The sequence below is a fragment of the Hyla sarda genome, unplaced genomic scaffold, assembly GCF_029499605.1.
Source record: "Hyla sarda isolate aHylSar1 unplaced genomic scaffold, aHylSar1.hap1 scaffold_1830, whole genome shotgun sequence".
Taxonomy (NCBI): Eukaryota; Metazoa; Chordata; class Amphibia; order Anura; family Hylidae; genus Hyla; species Hyla sarda.
The window spans coordinates 26,710-47,322 of NW_026608478.1; the positions used below are offsets into that span (position 1 = coordinate 26,710).

Consider the following 20,613-nt stretch of genomic DNA (forward strand, 5'->3'; position numbering starts at 1 on the left):
ATGCAGGGCTCCTTGGCACCGGCCGTTCGGGGCCCCTCAGTACAGACCATTCAGGGCTCCTCGGCACCGGCCGTTCGGGGCTCCTCAGTACAGACCATGCAGGGCTCCTTGGCACCGGCCGTTCGGGGCTCCTCAGTACAGACCATGCAGGGCTCCTTGGCACCGGCCGTTCGGGGCTCCTCAGTACAGACCATTTAGGGCTCCTCGGCACCGGCCGTTCGGGGCTCCTCAGTACAGACCATGCAGGGCTCCTTGGCACCGGCCGTTCGGGGCCCCTCAGTACAGACCATTCAGGGCTCCTCGGCACCGGCCGTTCGGGGCTCCTCAGTACAGACCATGCAGGGCTCCTTGGCACCGGCCGTTCGGGGCTCCTCAGTACAGACCATGCAGGGCTCCTTGGCACCGGCCGTTCGGGGCTCCTCAGTACAGACCATGCAGGGCTCCTCGGCACCGGCCGTTCGGGGCTCCTCACGGGGGATTCAAAAATGAAAGTTAAAAAACACTGATACATGGCAGGATTGCGCACCATGCCGCCCGCTCCTCTGCTTAATAACTTCGGATCACATCTGGGCTCAGAAGTGAAACCTGGTGCGATCAATCCCTCAGCCCCCATACTACAACCCCCATCATGGAACAGACTCAGTTCCATGATGGGGGTTGTAGTACAAACACTGCAGACAGCTGGGGAGGCTACATTAGACTCCCACGGCCGGTGTGAGGTGGAAATTTGCGCCCCCGTAGATCCATGTGTCCGCTCCTCCCCCAGCTCTCCGAATATTTCCGAAGCTAGAACTGGGGGGAGGGCAGAGTAAGGAGGTTCACGCCCCCTCCCTCATCTCGGCTGGACGCAGATCTCTACGGCCACGCCCCCTTCCTGAGGACATAGATCTCCATGGCAGGTCCCCTCCCCCATCTCCCCGAGCTGAGGACGTAGAGCAGTGCTCCCAATGAGCGCTATGTGTAAAGGGGGACATTTAGCTCGTGCAGTATGTCCCCTTTAGCCCGTGCAGTATGTCCCCCTTTAGCCCGTACAGTATGTCCCCCCTTTAGCCCGTGCAGTATGTCCCCCTTTAGCCCGTGCAGTATGTCCCCCTTTAGCCCGTGCAGTATGTCCCCCTTTAGCCCGTGCAGTATGTCCCCCTTTAGCCCGTACAGTATGTCCCCCTTTAGCCCGTACAGTATGTCCCCCTTTAGCCCGTACAGTATGTCCCCCTTTAGCCCGTACAGTATGTCCCCCTTTAGCCCGTGCAGTATGTCCCCCTTTAGCCCGTACAGTATGTCCCCATTTAGCCCGTGCAGTCTGTCCTCCTTTAGCCCGTACAGTATGTCCCCCTTTAGCCCGTGCAGTATGTCCCCCTTTAGCCCGTGCAGTATGTCCCCCTTTAGCCCGTGCAGTATGTCCCCCTTTAGCCCGTGCAGTATGTCCCCCTTTAGCCCGTACAGTATGTCCCCCTTTAGCCCGTACAGTATGTCCCCCTTTAGCCCGTACAGTATGTCCCCCTTTAGCCCGTACAGTATGTCCCCCTTTAGCCCGTACAGTATGTCCCCCTTTAGCCCGTACAGTATGTCCCCCTTTAGCCCGTGCAGTATGTCCCCCTTTAGCCCGTACAGTATGTCCCCATTTAGCCCGTGCAGTCTGTCCTCCTTTAGCCCGTGCAGTCTGTCCCCCTTTAGCCCGTACAGTATGTCCCCCTTTAGCCCGTACAGTATGTCCCCCTTTAGCCCGTACAGTATGTCCCCCTTTAGCCCGTGCAGTATGTCCCCCTTTGGCCCGTGCAGTATGTCCCCCTTTGGCCCGTACAGTATGTCCCCCTTTAGCCCGTACAGTATGTCCCCTTTAGCCCGTGCAGTATGTCCCCCTTTAGCCCGTACAGTATGTCCCATTTTAGCTCGTACAGTATGTCCCCCTTTAGCCCGTACAGTATGTCCCCCTTTAGCCCGTGCAGTATGTCCCCCTTTAGCCCGTACAGTATGTCCCCCCTTTAGCCCGTGCAGTATGTCCCCCTTTGGCCCGTACAGTATGTCCCCCTTTGGCCCGTGCAGTATGTCCCCCTTTGGCCCGTGCAGTATGTCCCCCTTTGGCCCGTGCAGTATGTCCCCCTTTGGCCCGTGCAGTATGTCCCCCCTTTGGCCCGTGCAGTATGTCCCCCTTTGGCCCGTGCAGTATGTCCCCCTTTGGCCCGTGCAGTATGTCCCCCTTTGGCCCGTGCAGTATGTCCCCCTTTACACATAGAGCTCATTGGGAGCACTGCTCTACGTCCTCAGTGAGGGGAGATGAGGGAGGGGGCATGAACCTCCTCACTCTGCCCTCCCCCAGTTCTAGCTTCGGAAATGTTCGGAGAGCTGGGGGAGGAGCGGACACATGGATCTACGGGGGCGCAAAAAAACACCTATCACCGGCAAATTACTACTCCCATCATGGAAAGAAGTCTGATCCACGATGGGGGGGTAGTAGCAGTCCCTCAGCACTGCAGGTGTCTGTACCATGATGGGAGTAGTAGTAGTCCCGCAGCACTGCAGGAGTCTGTACCATGATGGGAGTAGTAGTAGTCCCTCAGCACTGCAGGAGTCTGTACTATGATGGGAGTAGTAGTAGTAGTAGTCCCTCAGCACTGCAGGAGTCTGTACCATGATGGGAGTAGTAGTAGTCCCTCAGCACTGCAGGAGTCTGTACCATGATGGGAGTAGTAGTAGTCCCTCAGCACTGCAGGAGTCTGTACCATGATGGGAGTAGTAGTCCCTCAGCACTGCAGGAGTCTGTACCATGATGGGAGTAGTAGTAGTCCCGCAGCACTGCAGGAGTCTGTACCATGATGGGAGTAGTAGTAGTCCCGCAGCACTGCAGGAGTCTGTACCATGATGGGAGTAGTAGTAGTCCTTCAGCACTGCAGGAGTCTACCATGATGGGAGTAGTAGTAGTCCCTCAGCACTGCAGGAGTCTACCATGATGGGAGTAGTAGTAGTCCCGCAGCACTGCAGGAGTCTACCATGATGGGAGTAGTAGTAGTCCCGCAGCACTGCAGGAGTCTGTACCATGATGGGAGTAGTAGTAGTCCCTCAGCACTGCAGGAGTCTGTACCATGATGGGAGTAGTAGTAGTCCCGCAGCACTGCAGGAGTCTGTTCCATGATGGGAGTAGTAGTAGTCCCTCAGCACTGCAGGAGTCTGTACCATGATGGGAGTAGTAGTAGTCCCTCAGCACTGCAGGAGTCTGTACCATGATGGGAGTAGTAGTAGTCCCTCAGCACTGCAGGAGTCTGTACCATGATAGGAGTAGTAGTAGTAGTCCCTCAGCACTGCAGGAGTCTGTACCATGATGGGAGTAGTAGTCCCGCAGCACTGCATGAGTCTGTACCATGATGGGAGTAGTAGTAGTCCCGCAGCACTGCAGGAGTCTGTACCATGATGGGAGTAGTAGTAGTCCCGCAGCACTGCAGGAGTCGCTGATGTCACCTCCTCTGAACTCAGAAGTAACAACGGATATTATAAACCGAGTGGACGACATAAAGACTCATCAGTCACCCAGTTTTTTTATTAAAGAATTTTTCTATAAATCAGATATTTGAGAATAAGAAAATTAAAGTAGAATAATAAACAATCATCACATATTAATAAGACCCGGTTACAATATGATAAGATAGATCCGGCTGTAAAGATGTTGTAAAGTCCGGATTATTTCAGGTCGGTTCTGTGAGTATCCGGGGAAGACCCCACATCAGAGACATGAAGTGAGGATAATATGAAGCGAGGATAATATGAAGCGAGGATAAAAGCCGTTATCTAACAGATAATAAAGAATGAAGCGAGGATAATATGAAGCGAGTATAATATGAAGCGAGGATACTAATAATATCTCCTGACTCCGGGTCCATTACACCTCAGCTTATGGTCTAACGTGGCTTTTCTAACGGACGTTTATAACGGATGAGTTTTTATAGTGTGAAAGCAGAAAACACAGAAGAACATTGGTTAGTTATCACATCAGAATCATCGTGTTATATTTTGATTTGGTTATTTGAATATTGCATTTGTATATACAGTGGTCCCTCAACATACGATGGGAATCCGTTCCAAATGAACCATCATATGTTGAAACCATCGTATGTTGAGGGATCCATGCAATGTTAAATATAGGACGTTATACTAACCTGTCCTCGCAGTCACCGCTGCCCTGGAGGTCGCCGTCCATCGCTGTCGTTGCGTTCCCGGGGTGTCTCGCCTCTCCGGAACGTCTCTGTTGCCTGGGATAGTCGTTCCTCATCACCTCCATTACGTCACTGAGCACGCCGCTCCTATTGGATGACGGGACGGCGTGCGCGGCGACATGATGACGACTGAGAGCGCCGGCGATGCAGGGGATCCTGAAGATGATGTCCTGGAGCGCTGCGGACAGGCAAGTAACCATCACCGGAGCTTACGGGGCTCCTTAAACGGCTATCCGGTGGCAGCTGAAGCACAGTGCTGCCAGATAGCCATTTATGGGATGGCCCGACATATAAAAGCATCGTAGGTTGAAATTATTGTATGTCGGGGCCATCGGGGGGGGGGGAGGGACTGTATTAGCATATTAAAGATTCATTTCTCTCTTGGCCGTAGTTCACTGATGTTGCCTTTAGAGATGAGCGAACTTACAGTAAATTCGATTCGTCACGAACTTCTCAGCTCGGCGGTTGATGACTTTTCCTGCATAAATTAGTTCAGCTTTCCGGTGCTCCGGTGGCTGGAGACTCTTTCCTAGGAATGTATCCATCTTTTCCAGGCCACCGGAGCACCTGAAAGCTGAACTAATTTATGCAGGAAAAGTCATCAACCGCCGAGCTGAGAAGTTCATGACGAATCGAATTTACTGTAAGTTCGCTCATCTCTAGTTGCCTTCTCCCTATTTTACCAGAAAATTCCGGATATATCTGCCCTTCTGCACAGTCTAGGGGGAGATTTATCAAAACCTGTGCAGAGGAAAAGTTGCCCATAGCAACCAATCAGATTGCAGAGGCCTTGTTAAAAATTAAAGCAGCGATCTGATTGGTTGCTATGGGCAACGTTTCCTCTGCACAGGTTTTGATTAATCCCCCCGTAGATTTCTTCAAATATTTTGAGGGAGATTTATCAAAACCCGTCCAGAGGGAACGTTTCTGAGTTGCCCATAGCAACCAATCAGATCGCTTCCTTCACTTTGCAGAGGCCTTGTTAAAAATGAAAGCAGCGATCTGATTGGTTGCTATGGGCAACTCAGAAACGTTCCCTCTGGACGGGTTTTGATAAATCTTCCCCTTTGTCTCCAACTCCTCTTCTTATCTTGTGGTTAATAGGGATCTGCAATGTCTGAGGGAAATAACGTTGTTCTGCAGTATATTAGCTTATATCTATTTTTAATGGGGAGGGGGTCATATAGTACGGTGGGGGAGGGGTCATTTAGTACAGCGGGGGAGGGGTCAGAGTACAGCGAGGGAGGGGGTCTTAGAGTACAGCGGGGGAAGGGGTCATATAATACAGCGGGGTAGGGGTCATAGTACAGCAGGGGAGGGGTCAAATAATACAGCGGGGGAAGGAGGGTCATATGGTACGGCGGGGGAGGGATCATATAATACAGCGGGGGAGGGGTCATATAGTACAGCAGGGGAGGGGTCATATAGTACAGCGGGGGAGGGAGGTCATATAATACAGCGGGGGAGGGGTCAAATAATACAGCTGGGGAGGGGGGTCATATAATACAGCGGGGGAGGGGGGTCATATAATACAGCGGGGGAGGGGGGTCATATAATACAGCTGGGGAGGGGGGGGTCATATAATACAGCTGGGGAGGGGGGGGGTCATATAATACAGCGGGGGAAGGGGGGGTCATATAATACAGCTGGGGAGGGGAGGGTCATATAATACAGGGGAGGGGGGTCATATAAAACAGCGGGGGGGAGGGGTCATATACAGCGGGGGAGGGGGGGGGTCATATAATACAGCGGGGGAGGGAGGTCATATAATACAGCGGGGGAGGGGTCAAATAATACAGCTGGGGAGGGGGGTCATATAATACAGCGGGGGAGGGGGTCATATAATACAGCTGGAGAGGGGAGGGTCATATAATACAGGGGAGGGGGGTCATATAAAACAGCGGGGGGGAGGGGTCATATACAGCGGGGGAGGGGGGGGTCATATAATACAGCGGGGGAGGGGGGGTCATATAATACAGCGGGGGAGGGGGGGGGTCATATAATCCAGCGGGGGAGGGGGGGGGTCATATAATCCAGCGGGGGGGGGGGGGTCATATAATACAGCGGGGGAGGGAGGGTCATATAATACAGCGGGGGAGGGAGGGTCATATAATACAGCGGGGGAGGGAGGGTCATATAATACAGCGGGGGAGGGAGGGGTCATATAAAACAGCGGGGGAGGGAGGGGTCATATAATACAGCGGGGGAGGGAGGGTCATATAATACAGCGGGGGAGGGTCATATAATACAGCGGGGGAGGGAGGGGTCATGTAGTACAGCGGGGGTGGGGTTGTATTATGCCAATCACTCTGGTTTCTCTCTCAGGCGGGGATCGGGCTGGACGCCATCAATGACTCCTTCCTGCTGGAATCCTGCATCTACCGCGTCCTGAGGAAGTATTGCCGGCGGCAGCCATATTACCTCCACCTGCTGGAGCTCTTCTTAGAGGTCAGAGTCCATTCTGTGGTGTCTGGAAGGGAGTAGTGGTCTGCACTGTATCTGGCGGTGGGCTGCACTGTATCTGGCGGTGGGCTGCACTGTATCTGGCGGTGGGCTGCACTGTATCTGGCGGTGGGCTGCACTGTGTCTGGCGGTGGGCTGCACTGTATCTGGCGGTGGGCTGCACTGTGTCTGGCGGTGGGCTGCACTGTGTCTGGCGGTGGGCTGCACTGTGTCTGGCGGTGGGCTGCTCTATCTGGCGGTGGGCTGCACTGTATCTGGCGGTGGGCTGCTCTATCTGGCGGTGGGCTGCACTGTGTCTGGCGGTGGTCTGCACTGTGTCTGGCGGTGGGCTGCACTGTATCTGGCGGTGGTCTGCACTGTGTCTGGCGGTGGTCTGCACTGTATCTGGCGGTGGTCTGCACTGTGTCTGGCGGTGGTCTGCACTGTGTCTGGCGGTGGTCTGCACTGTATCTGGCGGTGGTCTGCACTGTGTCTGGCGGTGGGCTGCACTGTATCTGGCGGTGGGCTGCTCTATCTGGCGGTGGGCTGCACTGTGTCTGGCGGTGGTCTGCACTGTGTCTGGCGGTGGTCTGCACTGTGTCTGGCGGTGGGCTGCACTGTGTCTGGCGGTGGGCTGCACTGTGTCTGGCGGTGGGCTGCACTGTGTCTGGCGGTGGGCTGCACTGTGTCTGGCGGTGGGCTGCACTGTGTCTGGCGGTGGGCTGCACTGTGTCTGGCGGTGGGCTGCACTGTGTCTGGCGGTGGTCTGCACTGTGTCTGGCGGTGGTCTGCACTGTGTCTGGCGGTGGACTGCACTGTGTCTGGCGGTGGTCTGCACTGTGTCTGGCGGTGGTCTGCACTGTGTCTGGCGGTGGGCTGCTCTATGTCTGGCGGTGGTCTGCACTGTGTCTGGCGGTGGTCTGCACTGTGGTCTGCACTGTGTCTGGCGGTGGTCTGCTCTATATCTGGCGGTGGTCTGCTCTATATCTGGCGGTGGTCTGCACTGTGTCTGGCGGTGGTCTGCTCTGTGTCTGGCGGTGGTCTGCACTGTGTCTGGCGGTGGTCTGCACTGTGTCTGGCGGTGGTCTGCACTGTGTCTGGCGGTGGTCTGCACTGTGTCTGGCGGTGGTCTGCACTGTGTCTGGCGGTGGTCTGCACTGTGTCTGGCGGTGGTCTGCACTGTGTCTGGCGGTGGTCTGCACTGTGTCTGGCGGTGGTCTGCTCTATGTCTGGCGGTGGTCTGCACTGTGTCTGGCGGTGGTCTGCACTGTGTCTGGCGGTGGTCTGCACTGTGTCTGGCGGTGGTCTGCACTGTGTCTGGCGGTGGGCTGCTCTATATCTGGCGGTGGTCTGCTCTGTGTCTGGCGGTGGTCTGCTCTGTGTCTGGCGGTGGTCTGCTCTGTGTCTGGCGGTGGTCTGCACTGTGTCTGGCGGTGGTCTGCACTGTGTCTGGCGGTGGTCTGCACTGTGTCTGGCGGTGGTCTGCACTGTGTCTGGCGGTGGTCTGCACTGTGTCTGGCGGTGGTCTGCACTGTGTCTGGCGGTGGTCTGCACTGTGTCTGGCGGTGGGCTGCACTGTGGTCTGCACTGTGTCTGGCGGTGGTCTGCACTGTGTCTGGCGGTGGTCTGCTCTATATCTGGCGGTGGTCTGCTCTGTGTCTGGCGGTGGTCTGCTCTGTGTCTGGCGGTGGGCTGCACTGTGTCTGGCGGTGGGCTGCTCTGTGTCTGGCGGTGGTCTGCACTGTGTCTGGCGGTGGTCTGCACTGTGTCTGGCGGTGGTCTGCACTGTGTCTGGCGGTGGTCTGCACTGTGTCTGGCGGTGGTCTGCACTGTGTCTGGCGGTGGTCTGCACTGTGTCTGGCGGTGGTCTGCACTGTGTCTGGCGGTGGGCTGCACTGTGTCTGGCGGTGGTCTGCACTGTGTCTGGCGGTGGTCTGCTCTGTGTCTGGCGGTGGTCTGCTCTGTGTCTGGCGGTGGTCTGCACTGTGTCTGGCGGTGGGCTGCACTGTGTCTGGCGGTGGTCTGCTCTATATCTGGCGGTGGTCTGCTCTATATCTGGCGGTGGTCTGCACTGTGTCTGGCGGTGGTCTGCTCTGTGTCTGGCGGTGGTCTGCACTGTGTCTGGCGGTGGTCTGCACTGTGTCTGGCGGTGGTCTGCACTGTGTCTGGCGGTGGTCTGCACTGTGTCTGGCGGTGGTCTGCACTGTGTCTGGCGGTGGTCTGCACTGTGTCTGGCGGTGGTCTGCACTGTGTCTGGCGGTGGTCTGCACTGTGTCTGGCGGTGGTCTGCTCTATGTCTGGCGGTGGTCTGCACTGTGTCTGGCGGTGGTCTGCACTGTGTCTGGCGGTGGTCTGCACTGTGTCTGGCGGTGGGCTGCACTGTGTCTGGCGGTGGGCTGCTCTATATCTGGCGGTGGTCTGCTCTGTGTCTGGCGGTGGTCTGCTCTGTGTCTGGCGGTGGTCTGCACTGTGTCTGGCGGTGGTCTGCACTGTGTCTGGCGGTGGTCTGCACTGTGTCTGGCGGTGGTCTGCACTGTGTCTGGCGGTGGTCTGCACTGTGTCTGGCGGTGGTCTGCACTGTGTCTGGCGGTGGGCTGCACTGTGTCTGGCGGTGGTCTGCACTGTGGTCTGCACTGTGTCTGGCGGTGGTCTGCACTGTGTCTGGCGGTGGTCTGCTCTATATCTGGCGGTGGTCTGCTCTGTGTCTGGCGGTGGTCTGCACTGTGTCTGGCGGTGGGCTGCACTGTGTCTGGCGGTGGGCTGCTCTGTGTCTGGCGGTGGTCTGCACTGTGTCTGGCGGTGGTCTGCACTGTGTCTGGCGGTGGTCTGCACTGTGTCTGGCGGTGGTCTGCACTGTGTCTGGCGGTGGTCTGCACTGTGTCTGGCGGTGGTCTGCACTGTGTCTGGCGGTGGTCTGCACTGTGTCTGGCGGTGGGCTGCACTGTGTCTGGCGGTGGGCTGCACTGTGTCTGGCGGTGGGCTGCACTGTGTCTGGCGGTGGGCTGCACTGTGTCTGGCGGTGGGCTGCACTGTGTCTGGCGGTGGGCTGCACTGTGTCTGGCGGTGGGCTGCACTGTGTCTGGCGGTGGGCTGCACTGTGTCTGGCGGTCTGCTTTTTATCTGGGGGTGGTCTGCACTATATGTGGCGGTCACACTCTGTTTGTCACTTTCAGACCTCATACCAGACGGAGCTGGGGCAGGCGCTGGATCTTATCACGGCTCAGCCGGAGAAGGTGGATCTGGATCGGTACACGGAGGGCAGGTAGGTGGCGCTGTCCTCTGCACTGACTGCAGGTGCTGGTGACTTTCGTGTCTCACATTCGGCTCCTCCTCCTAGGTATAAATCCATAGTGAAATACAAGACGGCCTTCTACTCCTTCTACCTGCCGGTGGCTGCCGCCATGTTTATGGTGAGTGTCCTGGGCTGCTGAGCTTACACTCGCTTTGTGCAGTCATCCTCATCCTCCGCTCTCTCTCTCCTCAGGCTGGAATAGACGGAGAAGATGAGCACCGGAGCGCCAAGACCATCCTGCTGGAGATGGGGGAGTTCTTCCAGATCCAGGTGAGGGGCAGTGGTGGGTGATGGGAGAAGCCCCCCCCCCCCCCAATGCTGAGCTTATAGTGCTGTATAATTGTGCAGGATGATTACCTGGACTGTTATGGGGACCCTAGTGTGACCGGCAAGATCGGGACCGACATCCAGGACAACAAGTGCGGCTGGCTGGTGGTGGAGGCGCTGAAGAGGGTGACCCCCGAACAGAGGCAGATCCTGCAGGTGAGGAGGGCGGCAGATCACGTGCACTGTATCTCACCCTACCAGCGGTCCAGTGCCACACAATCACCTTCTCATACATGTTCACTAGTGTCACTCTGCACCGTCTCCTTCTCATACATGTTCACTAGTGTCACTCTGCACCGTCACCTTCTCATACATGTTCACCAGTGTCACTCTGCACCGTCGCCTTCTCATACATGTTCACTAGTGTCACTCTGCACCGTCACCTTCTCATACATGTTCACTAGTGTCACTCTGCACCGTCGCCTTCTCATACATGTTCACTAGTGTCACTCTGCACCGTCACCTTCTCATACATGTTCACTAGTGTCACTCTGCACCGTCACCTTCTCATACATGTTCACTAGTGTCACTCTGCACCGTCACCTTCTCATACATGTTCACTAGTGTCACTCTGCACCGTCACCTTCTCATACATGTTCACTAGTGCCACACAATCACCTTCTCATACATGTTCACTAGTGTCACTCTGCACCGTCACCTTCTCATACATGTTCACTAGTGCCACACAATCACCTTCTCATACATGTTCACTAGTGTCACACTGCACCGTCGCCTTCTCATACATGTTCACTAGTGTCACTCTGCACCGTCACCTTCTCATACGTGTTCACTAGTGTCACACTGCACCGTCACCTTCTCATACATGTTCACTAGTGTCACACTGCACCGTCACCTTCTCATACATGTTCACTAGTGTCACTCTGCACCGTCACCTTCTCATACGTGTTCACCAGTGTCACACTGCACCGTCACCTTCTCATACGTGTTCACTAGTGTCACTCTGCACCGTCTCCTTCTCATACGTGTTCACTAGTGTCACACTGCACCGTCACCTTCTCATACGTGTTCACTAGTGTCACTCTGCACCGTCACCTTCTCATACGTGTTCACTAGTGTCACTCTGCACCGTCTCCTTCTCATACATGTTCACTAGTGTCACACTGCACCGTCACCTTCTCATACGTGTTCACTAGTGTCACTCTGCACCGTCACCTTCTCATACGTGTTCACCAGTGTCACTCTGCACCGTCACCTTCTCATACATGTTCACCAGTGTCACACTGCACCGTCACCTTCTCATACATGTTCACCAGTGTCACTCTCCACCGTCGCCTTCTCATACATGTTCACCAGTGTCACTCTGCACCGTCAACTTCTCATACATGTTCACCAGTGTCACACTGCACCGTCACCTTCTCATACATGTTCACCAGTGTCACACTGCACCGTCACCTTCTCATACATGTTCACCAGTGTCACTCTGCACCGTCACCTTCTCATACATGTTCACTAGTGTCACTCTGCACCGTCGCCTTCTCATACATGTTCACTAGTGTCACTCTGCACCGTCGCCTTCTCATACATGTTCACTAGTGTCACTCTGCACCGTCACCTTCTCATACATGTTCACTAGTGTCACACTGCACCGTCACCTTCTCATACATGTTCACTAGTGTCACTCTGCACCGTCGCCTTCTCATACATGTTCACTAGTGTCACTCTGCACCGTCACCTTCTCATACATGTTCACTAGTGTCACACTGCACCGTCACCTTCTCATACGTGTTCACTAGTGTCACACTGCACCGTCACCTTCTCATACGTGTTCACTAGTGTCACTCTGCACCGTCACCTTCTCATACATGTTCACCAGTGTCACACTGCACCGTCGCCTTCTCATACATGTTCACTAGTGTCACTCTGCACCGTCGCCTTCTCATACGTGTTCACTAGTGTCACTCTGCACCGTCACCTTCTCATACATGTTCACTAGTGTCACTCTGCACCGTCACCTTCTCATACATGTTCACTAGTGTCACACTGCACCGTCACCTTCTCATACATGTTCACTAGTGTCACACTGCACCGTCGCCTTCTCATACATGTTCACCAGTGTCACACTGCACCGTCACCTTCTCATACGTGTTCACTAGTGTCACTCTGCACCGTCACCTTCTCATACATGTTCACTAGTGTCACTCTGCACCGTCACCTTCTCATACATGTTAACTAGTGTCACTCTGCACCGTCACCTTCTCATACATGTTCACCAGTGTCACTCTGCACCGTCACCTTCTCATACATGTTCACTAGTGTCACACTGCACCGTCACCTTCTCATACATGTTCACTAGTGTCACACTGCACCGTCACCTTCTCATACATGTTCACTAGTGTCACACTGCACCGTCGCCTTCTCATACATGTTCACCAGTGTCACTCTGCACCGTCACCTTCTCATACATGTTCACTAGTGTCACTCTGCACCGTCACCTTCTCATACATGTTCACCAGTGTCACTCTCCACCGTCACCTTCTCATACATGTTCACTAGTGTCACTCTGCACCGTCACCTTCTCATACATGTTCACTAGTGTCACACTGCACCGTCACCTTCTCATACATGTTCACTAGTGTCACTCTGCACCGTCACCTTCTCATACATGTTCACTAGTGTCACTCTGCACCGTCACCTTCTCATACATGTTCACCAGTGTCACTCTCCACCGTCACCTTCTCATACATGTTCACCAGTGTCACTCTGCACCGTCACCTTCTCATACATGTTCACTAGTGTCACACTGCACCGTCACCTTCTCATACATGTTCACTAGTGTCACACTGCACCGTCACCTTCTCATACATGTTCACTAGTGTCACACTGCACCGTCGCCTTCTCATACATGTTCACCAGTGTCACACTGCACCGTCACCTTCTCATACGTGTTCACTAGTGTCACTCTGCACCGTCACCTTCTCATACATGTTCACTAGTGTCACACTGCACCGTCGCCTTCTCATACATGTTCACTAGTGTCACACTGCACCGTCGCCTTCTCATACATGTTCACTAGTGTCACTCTGCACCGTCGCCTTCTCATACATGTTCACTAGTGTCACACTGCACCGTCGCCTTCTCATACATGTTCACTAGTGTCACACTGCACCGTCACCTTCTCATACATGTTCACCAGTGTCACACTCTGCAACCATTGTGTTGTTTATATTAATCAGTGTGGCACAATATCTCCCTCCAGCAGTACTGCAGCCTGTACTTGTGCACATTAACCCTTTCTGTGGTTGGCAGGAGAACTACGGGCAGGACGAGGCTGAGAAGGTGCAGCATGTGAAGCAGCTCTATGAGGATCTGGGTCTTCCCGCCGTCTACGCTCAGTATGAGGAGGAGAGTTTCCAGCGGCTGCAGAACCTCATCTCCCAGCATGCCCAGGGCCTTTCCACAGAGATCTTCCTGGGTCTGGCGCATAAGATCTACAAGAGACAGAAGTGAGGCCATGGACTGCGTACAGACTCCCTGTCCAGAAGGCCCCCTGCTGCCCGCTCAGAACTATTACTGATGGGTGGGGCTATGTTCTCGCCATAGGTTTCCTGCAGCGGCTCAGGGTGTGGAACCTTCTCATTGTTCCCTATGTTCTGGGTCATCTGTATATGGTGGGGGCAGGGGGAGGGAGGGACAGACGGAGCATTGCCTCACCTGGAATGGTTATTTATCCTGAGGGGCCCCGGCCTGGAGTGGCTGCTGCCCTTGGGGTTCTCGTGTCTGTAGATGACACATCCTGATTTCATACTGGATTATTCTCCAATAGAAAGGTTAAATAAAGAATCTGTGAATGGTGAAATAAATGGTAGTGGGTGTAAATCTACAGTGTGATATACCTCTCCCCGAAGTACCAAAACCTCCATACACCACTGATCTGAGCTGTAGTGCCTTCACCTCCATACACCACCAATCACCAGTACTGAGGGTGTGAGCTGTAGTGCCATCACCTCCATACACCGCCAATCACCAGTACTGAGGGTGTGAGCTGTAGTGCCATCACCTCCATACACCGCCAATCACCAGTACTGAGGGTGTGAGCTGTAGTGCCATCACCTCCATACACTGCCAATCACCAGTTCTGAGGGTGTGAGCTGTAGTGCCATCACCTCCATACACCGCCAATCACCAGTACTGAGGGTGTGAGCTGTAATGTCATCACCTCCATACACCGCCGATCACCAGTACTGAGGGTGTGAGCTGTAGTGCCATCACCACCACCCGTCCAGGATATGAACCCATCTGGGCTCTCATCCGAGATATAAACCCTGCTGGGAGCTCATCCAGGATATAAACCCCTCTGGGTACTCGTCTGTGATATGAACCCGTCTGGGGACTCATCCGGGATATGAATTCCTCTCTGGGGGCTTGTCCGGTATATGAACCCGTCTGGGGGCTCATCCGGGATATTAACCCCTCTGGGGGCTCATTCTGGATATAAACCCATCTGGGTGCTCGTCCGGGATATAAACCCCTCTGGGGGCTCGTCCAGTATATTAACCTGTCTCGGGGCTCATCCGGGATATAAACCCCTCTGGGGGCTCATCCAGGATGTAAACCCATCTGGGAGCTCGTCTGGGATATGAACCCAGGGACTGTATAAATCTTTAGGAGGGAAACTACAGGTCTGAATTTCTGCATGCCCAGCGGGGGTGATTTGGAAGTATTATGGACTGTACTGGCAGCCGAGCAGAAGAAGATAGAGGATTTCACTCATCAGTCCCAAATTTTTCCACAAATATCTTTTTTCATTGTTAATTTCGGGGAATCTAGGCTCTGGCATCTGATGCAATGTCGTTTCCTGAGCTGCTGCACCACCGCTTGGCATATGGTTGCTCTACACTAAAATATTTGTTGGTCATTTTACTCCATCAAATCAAAAGCCCAAAATAAGGGGTTAGACACTCAAAATGTGAAGCTTCACAAAAACATTCATTCAATGAAGAATCATTATAAAGATTCATCCGCTTTCTGGGAAATCTACTGAAAGACACCAAAAGAGGCGTCCGTCACACCTAACAGGATCTGATACCAAAGGGCTATGGATTCTTGGCCTCAGGGACCGTATCACAGGGTTATGGTATCTGGGCCTCGGTGAAACAGATTAAAGGACTACAGGGTCAGGGCCTCGGGATAACATCACAGGGCAATAGGGTCCAGGCCTTAGGTATCACATCACAGGTCGATGGGGTCCGGGCCTCAGAAGTCACCTCACAGGGATATGGGGTCTTGGGGGGTCACATCCCAGGTCAATTGGGTCCGGGCCTTGGGGTAAAATCACAAGGCTGTGGGGGCTGAGCCTCAAAGGTCACATCATAGGGCTATGTGGTCCAGACCTCGGGGGCACATAACAGGGCTATGGGGTCTGGCCTTAGGAGGATCACAGCATGTGGAAAGCAACACAATATTAAGTGGGTGGTTTTAATGTTGTCTTATCAGTGTGTATTAGAGTATATAGAGCCGTGTACCTGTACGTCCATCACACGACAGGGCAGATAGATCCGTGTACCTGTAGTTCCATCACATGACAGGGCAGATAGAGCTGTGTACCTTTACGTCCATTACATGACGACAGGGCAGATAGAGCCGTGTACCTGTACGTCCATCACATGTCGGGGCAGGTAGAGCCGTGTACCTGTACGACCATCACATGATGGGGCAGATAGAGCTGTGTACCTGTACGTCCATCACATGACGGGGCAGATAGAGCCGTGTACCTGTACGTCCATCACATGACGGGGCAGATAGAGCAGTGTACCTGTAGGTCCATCACGACAGGGCAGGTAGAGCCGTGTACCTGTACGACCATCACATGACGGGGCAGATAGAGCCATGTACCTGTACGTCCATCAAATGACTGGGCAGGTAGAGCCGTGTACCTTTACATCTCTCACATGACGGGGCAGATAGAGCCGTGTACCTGTACATCCATCACGACAGGGCAGGTAGAGCCGTGTACCTGTACGACCATCACATGACGGGGCAGGTAGAGCCGTGTACCTTTACATCTATCACATGGCGGGGCAGATAGAGCCGTGTACCTGTACATCCATCACGACAGGGCAGGTAGAGCCGTGTACCTGTACGACCATCACATGACGGGGCAGGTAGAGCTGTGTACCTTTACATCTATCACATGGCGGGGCAGATAGAGCCGTGTACCTTTACATCCATCACATGACGGGGAAGATAGAGCAGTGTACCTGTACATCCATCACATGACGGGGAAGATAGAGCAGTGTACCTGTACATCCATCACGACAGGGCAGGTAGAGCCGTGTACCTGTACGACCATCACATGACGGGGCAGGTAGAGCTGTGTACCTTTACATCTATCACATGGCGGGGCAGATAGAGCCGTGTACCTTTACATCCATCACATGACGGGGAAGATAGAGCAGTGTACCTGTACATCCATCACATGACGGGGAAGATAGAGCAGTGTACCTGTACATCCATCACGACAGGGCAGGTAGAGCCGTGTACCTGTACGACCATCACATGACGGGGCAGGTAGAGCCGTGTACCTTTACATCCATCACATGACGGGGAAGATAGAGCAGTGTACCTGTACGTCCATCACACGACAGGAAGAACAGTAAGAAGAAATTCTACATATGTGAAAAACTGATATCAAGTAAAATAGAACTATACATCACACATAGTGAAAGGTTATGTCAGGGAATGCTGTGAATTGTAGTTAGTGAAAGGCTGCATGCAGTAGAGTTCTCCTTTATTATTTATTTATTTTTTTATCTCCTTCCCTGCCTTCTCAAGGTCGTGTTCCTAATAAGTTACATTTCCTGTAACTAAAGTTTCTTGCTAAAGAATTTCACTATCTGCTAATTGGCGCTATGGACCCTGGGAAGAAGTACGTAAAATCAAAACAATTATATCACCTTTTACTCGTGTCCTCATTTTTAATGGTCAATGTAAATACGTCCTTTGCCATTTTATACTGATGCTTAATGCAATAAAGTAGAGTCTGTTTTCCCTCATATCTTTTTGCATTTCACTTTCTTTTTCCTATGAGGGGGCGCTCTCCTGGCGCCAGGGAAGGTTACACAAACCAAGGAGGAACTAAGACACTATATGGCAGGGGTATATAGTGAGGAGTAGCAGATCCTTTCAGCTGGGGGCTCGCTCCGGGATCGAGAAGGTTAACCCCCAAAAGTCCGGTAAGATCGACTCTATTGTCTGTTTTACTCGGACCAAGGGCTCTGTCCAAAATCTCGTTCCTGTAAACATATTGTGCATCAGGGATGCACAGCGACCTGTGTGTCAGGGATACACAGTGTGTCATGTGTCAGGGACATACGCTAAGGTTAACTATTTAGTGTGCCATGGGTACATCTAAGGTTAACAGTTTTGTGTATTAGGACACACGCAAGGGTTAATTGAACCTAGGATAGTATATAATATACTTAACAGGGTCTAGGAGACCCAAGTTCAGTACCTTGGTTTGTTGTACCCTTCAAACTTTTTAGAAGTGTTAAGATTATTTGTTTGTCTGAGAATCTCTCTCGGGTGGTAAGTGTACGAGAGGGGCTCAGTGATATTTCATAAGTTGGTTTGTATATTTATTGTAAGTTGTTAAGACATCCGTAAGACGCCCCACCCCTCCGGCTAGAGGCAACTCCATGACCCGGAGATAGGTGAAAGCCAGTGACGGACAGTCTATAAACAACCCTCCATCCTCTGTGATATTTATCTAAGAGACCAAGACGTCCTTCTTATCCGTTAACAGGAATTGTCGGAGCCTTCACTGTTCAGCACAGCCGGTCCGGTAGGGGTTATAATTAGTAAATATCACAGACAATTGGCACCATTCACTCCAAATCTAGTTTCCCTTATCCTGAGGTTAAAGAGACATGTAAAATTTATGTAGCCCATGTGAGTCGCACCAACTACTACTTAGTAAATCCCTGGGCTGATAAGTTAGCAGGATGAACAGAAGGTATGATGAGAAATTCCAAAAGCTATGTCTGTGTGGTTGAGTAGTATTAATTGCCTCATTATCTCATAAATAATGTTCTTTAGTGATTTTAGATACAGTAGTTTGAGTGGACAAATGGCTATATGCATTGTTTTGAGGAAATTGGTGTGTTTGGTCCGGTGTGTGCAAGTGGTAAGAGCAGATTGTTGTAAATTGCTTGATAGGATTAGAGAGATTGTTGTTAGAAAGAGAAACTCAACATTTTGGTGAAAAAGCAGGTGATTTGTGAAAGGAAAAGCATGTGAAAATTAAGTTAGTTGAAAGTTTTGAATATACTGATGGTTAATGGATAGTGGTATTCATATACAGCAGTGTTATATACAATATTTGTATAGTTATAAGCTGAAAGGCAAAGGGAAATGTAAAAGGTGACTGCTGCTGTTTAGGAGGATGATGCTGCAGAAGACGCAGACTCAAGGAGTTGGATTAGCAGAGTTAAAACTGTTCGAATAAGTGAAGATGAGTGTTCATTGCTATGAAATGCAGAGGATGTGGTAAATCTATAGGAAAGCTCTGTGTATGTAGTCATATGATGGCATTTATAGGATGGTTCTTATGATATAAAGTATGTTGCATATGTGTGATGTGAATTAATGAATCAGGAGTGTATAGAATATGGCCAGTGAAGGTTTCCTCTATGAAGCTGTTTGTGTTGTAATGAATATGGGGTTAAAAAAAAATTAATAAATAAAATAAAAATAAATATCCACTTGGTATTAAATTGAACTTTTTGATGATATTTCATTGTAACACAGGGTTGATGCAAAAAAAAAAAAATGAAATGTATCAGGAAATGCGATTGTCTGATTATATTACAGGAATAATAAGAGAAGAAATTTGGCTAAGAAGAATAAAATAGGATATAAAAAAAAGTGATCACTATTTAATTGATAAATATTACTTTAGGCATTTAAAAACAAGCTAATGGTTTACTGGATTATAAGCAATGCGCATTGGTTTTTAGAGAGCTGTGTACATTTTGGTGAGAATGTGGGCCCTGTGTGTTGTACGTTAAGTATTTGTAAATGTCGGTATCGTTATATGTTTCTTGTATGTCTCTTGATGTAAAGTAACACTGTCAGTAACACATTTGATACTAGACGTTCAAGGGTGACTGACCAGAACTGGGGAAAGACAAGGAGCCAGACTCAAAGGGGCGGTGACTGGTGACATAGAGGTTTGGGAGGAGTAAGGTGGGGTTTACAGGGAGCATGACAGCCTCTTCTTATTGAAAAACAAAATCACATTACATTTGAAGGAGATATCTGTGTATGTGTGTATATAATAGGAAAGAACTAATGTCCAAACTTGGACAGAGGTGCCTTATTAAAACATAACTTTTACTAGAAATGAATAAGAATAGATGAAAAAAACAAATAGTAGTGCACAAAAGTGGTGGAAAACAAAAAAGATACAAAATATACTATCTGTTATGTAGCAGTAAATACAGCCGTGTGTTCACACAGATGGTACAAAATATGCTCCTATTTATTATCACAGTGGATTTTTGATTTAATGGAGTACACCATACTCCACTGACTATTCAAAGACAGTGCTCGCTAATCACAAACACGTACTACTAAGTCCTTATTCCCAACGCGTTTCCATGCGGGCAACCGATACAGATTGCTATTCCCCGCACTTCATCAGGGGATATAGAATATAGCATAAGAATATTGGAGCAATAGCCAAGAAATAATGAGATTAGAAGGAGGGGCCCATCATCATATCAACAAGGTATATAGTCGCATATGGATACATCCATGGGCAAATTAAATCACCCTCAAGAAAAATGATCCCCAAGTAAATCTTATCTATCCAGCCATCTGATATAGTAACCCCATGCTTCTGGGTAAAACAGACGGGCTGCTGGATAGGTAGGAGAGACCCCGGGGAACCGAATACGTGTCGGCGAACAAAGCAATAAGCTGTCCCTGCAGTGGCAGGGGGTCCCGGAACAGTGTCCAGGTAGTGAGCGTGTTAGGTGAACGGCTGTATTTACTGCTACATAACAGATAGTATATTTTGTATCTTTTTTTGTTTTCCACCACTTTTGTGCACTACTATTTGTTTTTTTCATCTATTCTTAATCATTTCTAGTAAAAGTTATGTTTTAATAAGGCACCTCTGTCCAAGTTTGGACATTAGTTCTTTCCTATTATCTATTGCCGAGAGGTTTAGTGACTACTAGGCACATGTATGGCCTGAGACTCCTTACATACATTTAACTATGTGTGTGTGTATATATATATATATATATGTCTACGGTTTGAAATTGAGTATGTTGATAGCACCTGTATATACAATGCCCCGAGGGTGACCATTTAACCTTCCCT

The 20,613-nt window shown here is 51.3% G+C and overlaps 1 protein-coding gene across 1 annotated transcript in view; it reads left to right on the top strand.

The window, feature by feature from the left end:
- FDPS (farnesyl diphosphate synthase) overlaps positions 1 to 14,108 on the top strand; it is a 40,114-nt gene extending 26,006 nt beyond the window's left edge. The window contains exons 4-9 of the mRNA XM_056552733.1: positions 6,531 to 6,653; positions 9,821 to 9,909; positions 9,985 to 10,057; positions 10,132 to 10,209; positions 10,288 to 10,422; positions 13,534 to 14,108. Of these exons, the coding sequence (XP_056408708.1) occupies positions 6,531 to 6,653; positions 9,821 to 9,909; positions 9,985 to 10,057; positions 10,132 to 10,209; positions 10,288 to 10,422; positions 13,534 to 13,734 (699 nt within the window). The 3' untranslated portion in view covers positions 13,735 to 14,108. The remainder of the gene's footprint in view (positions 1 to 6,530; positions 6,654 to 9,820; positions 9,910 to 9,984; positions 10,058 to 10,131; positions 10,210 to 10,287; positions 10,423 to 13,533) is intronic.
- The last annotated feature ends 6,505 nt before the right edge of the window (positions 14,109 to 20,613 follow it).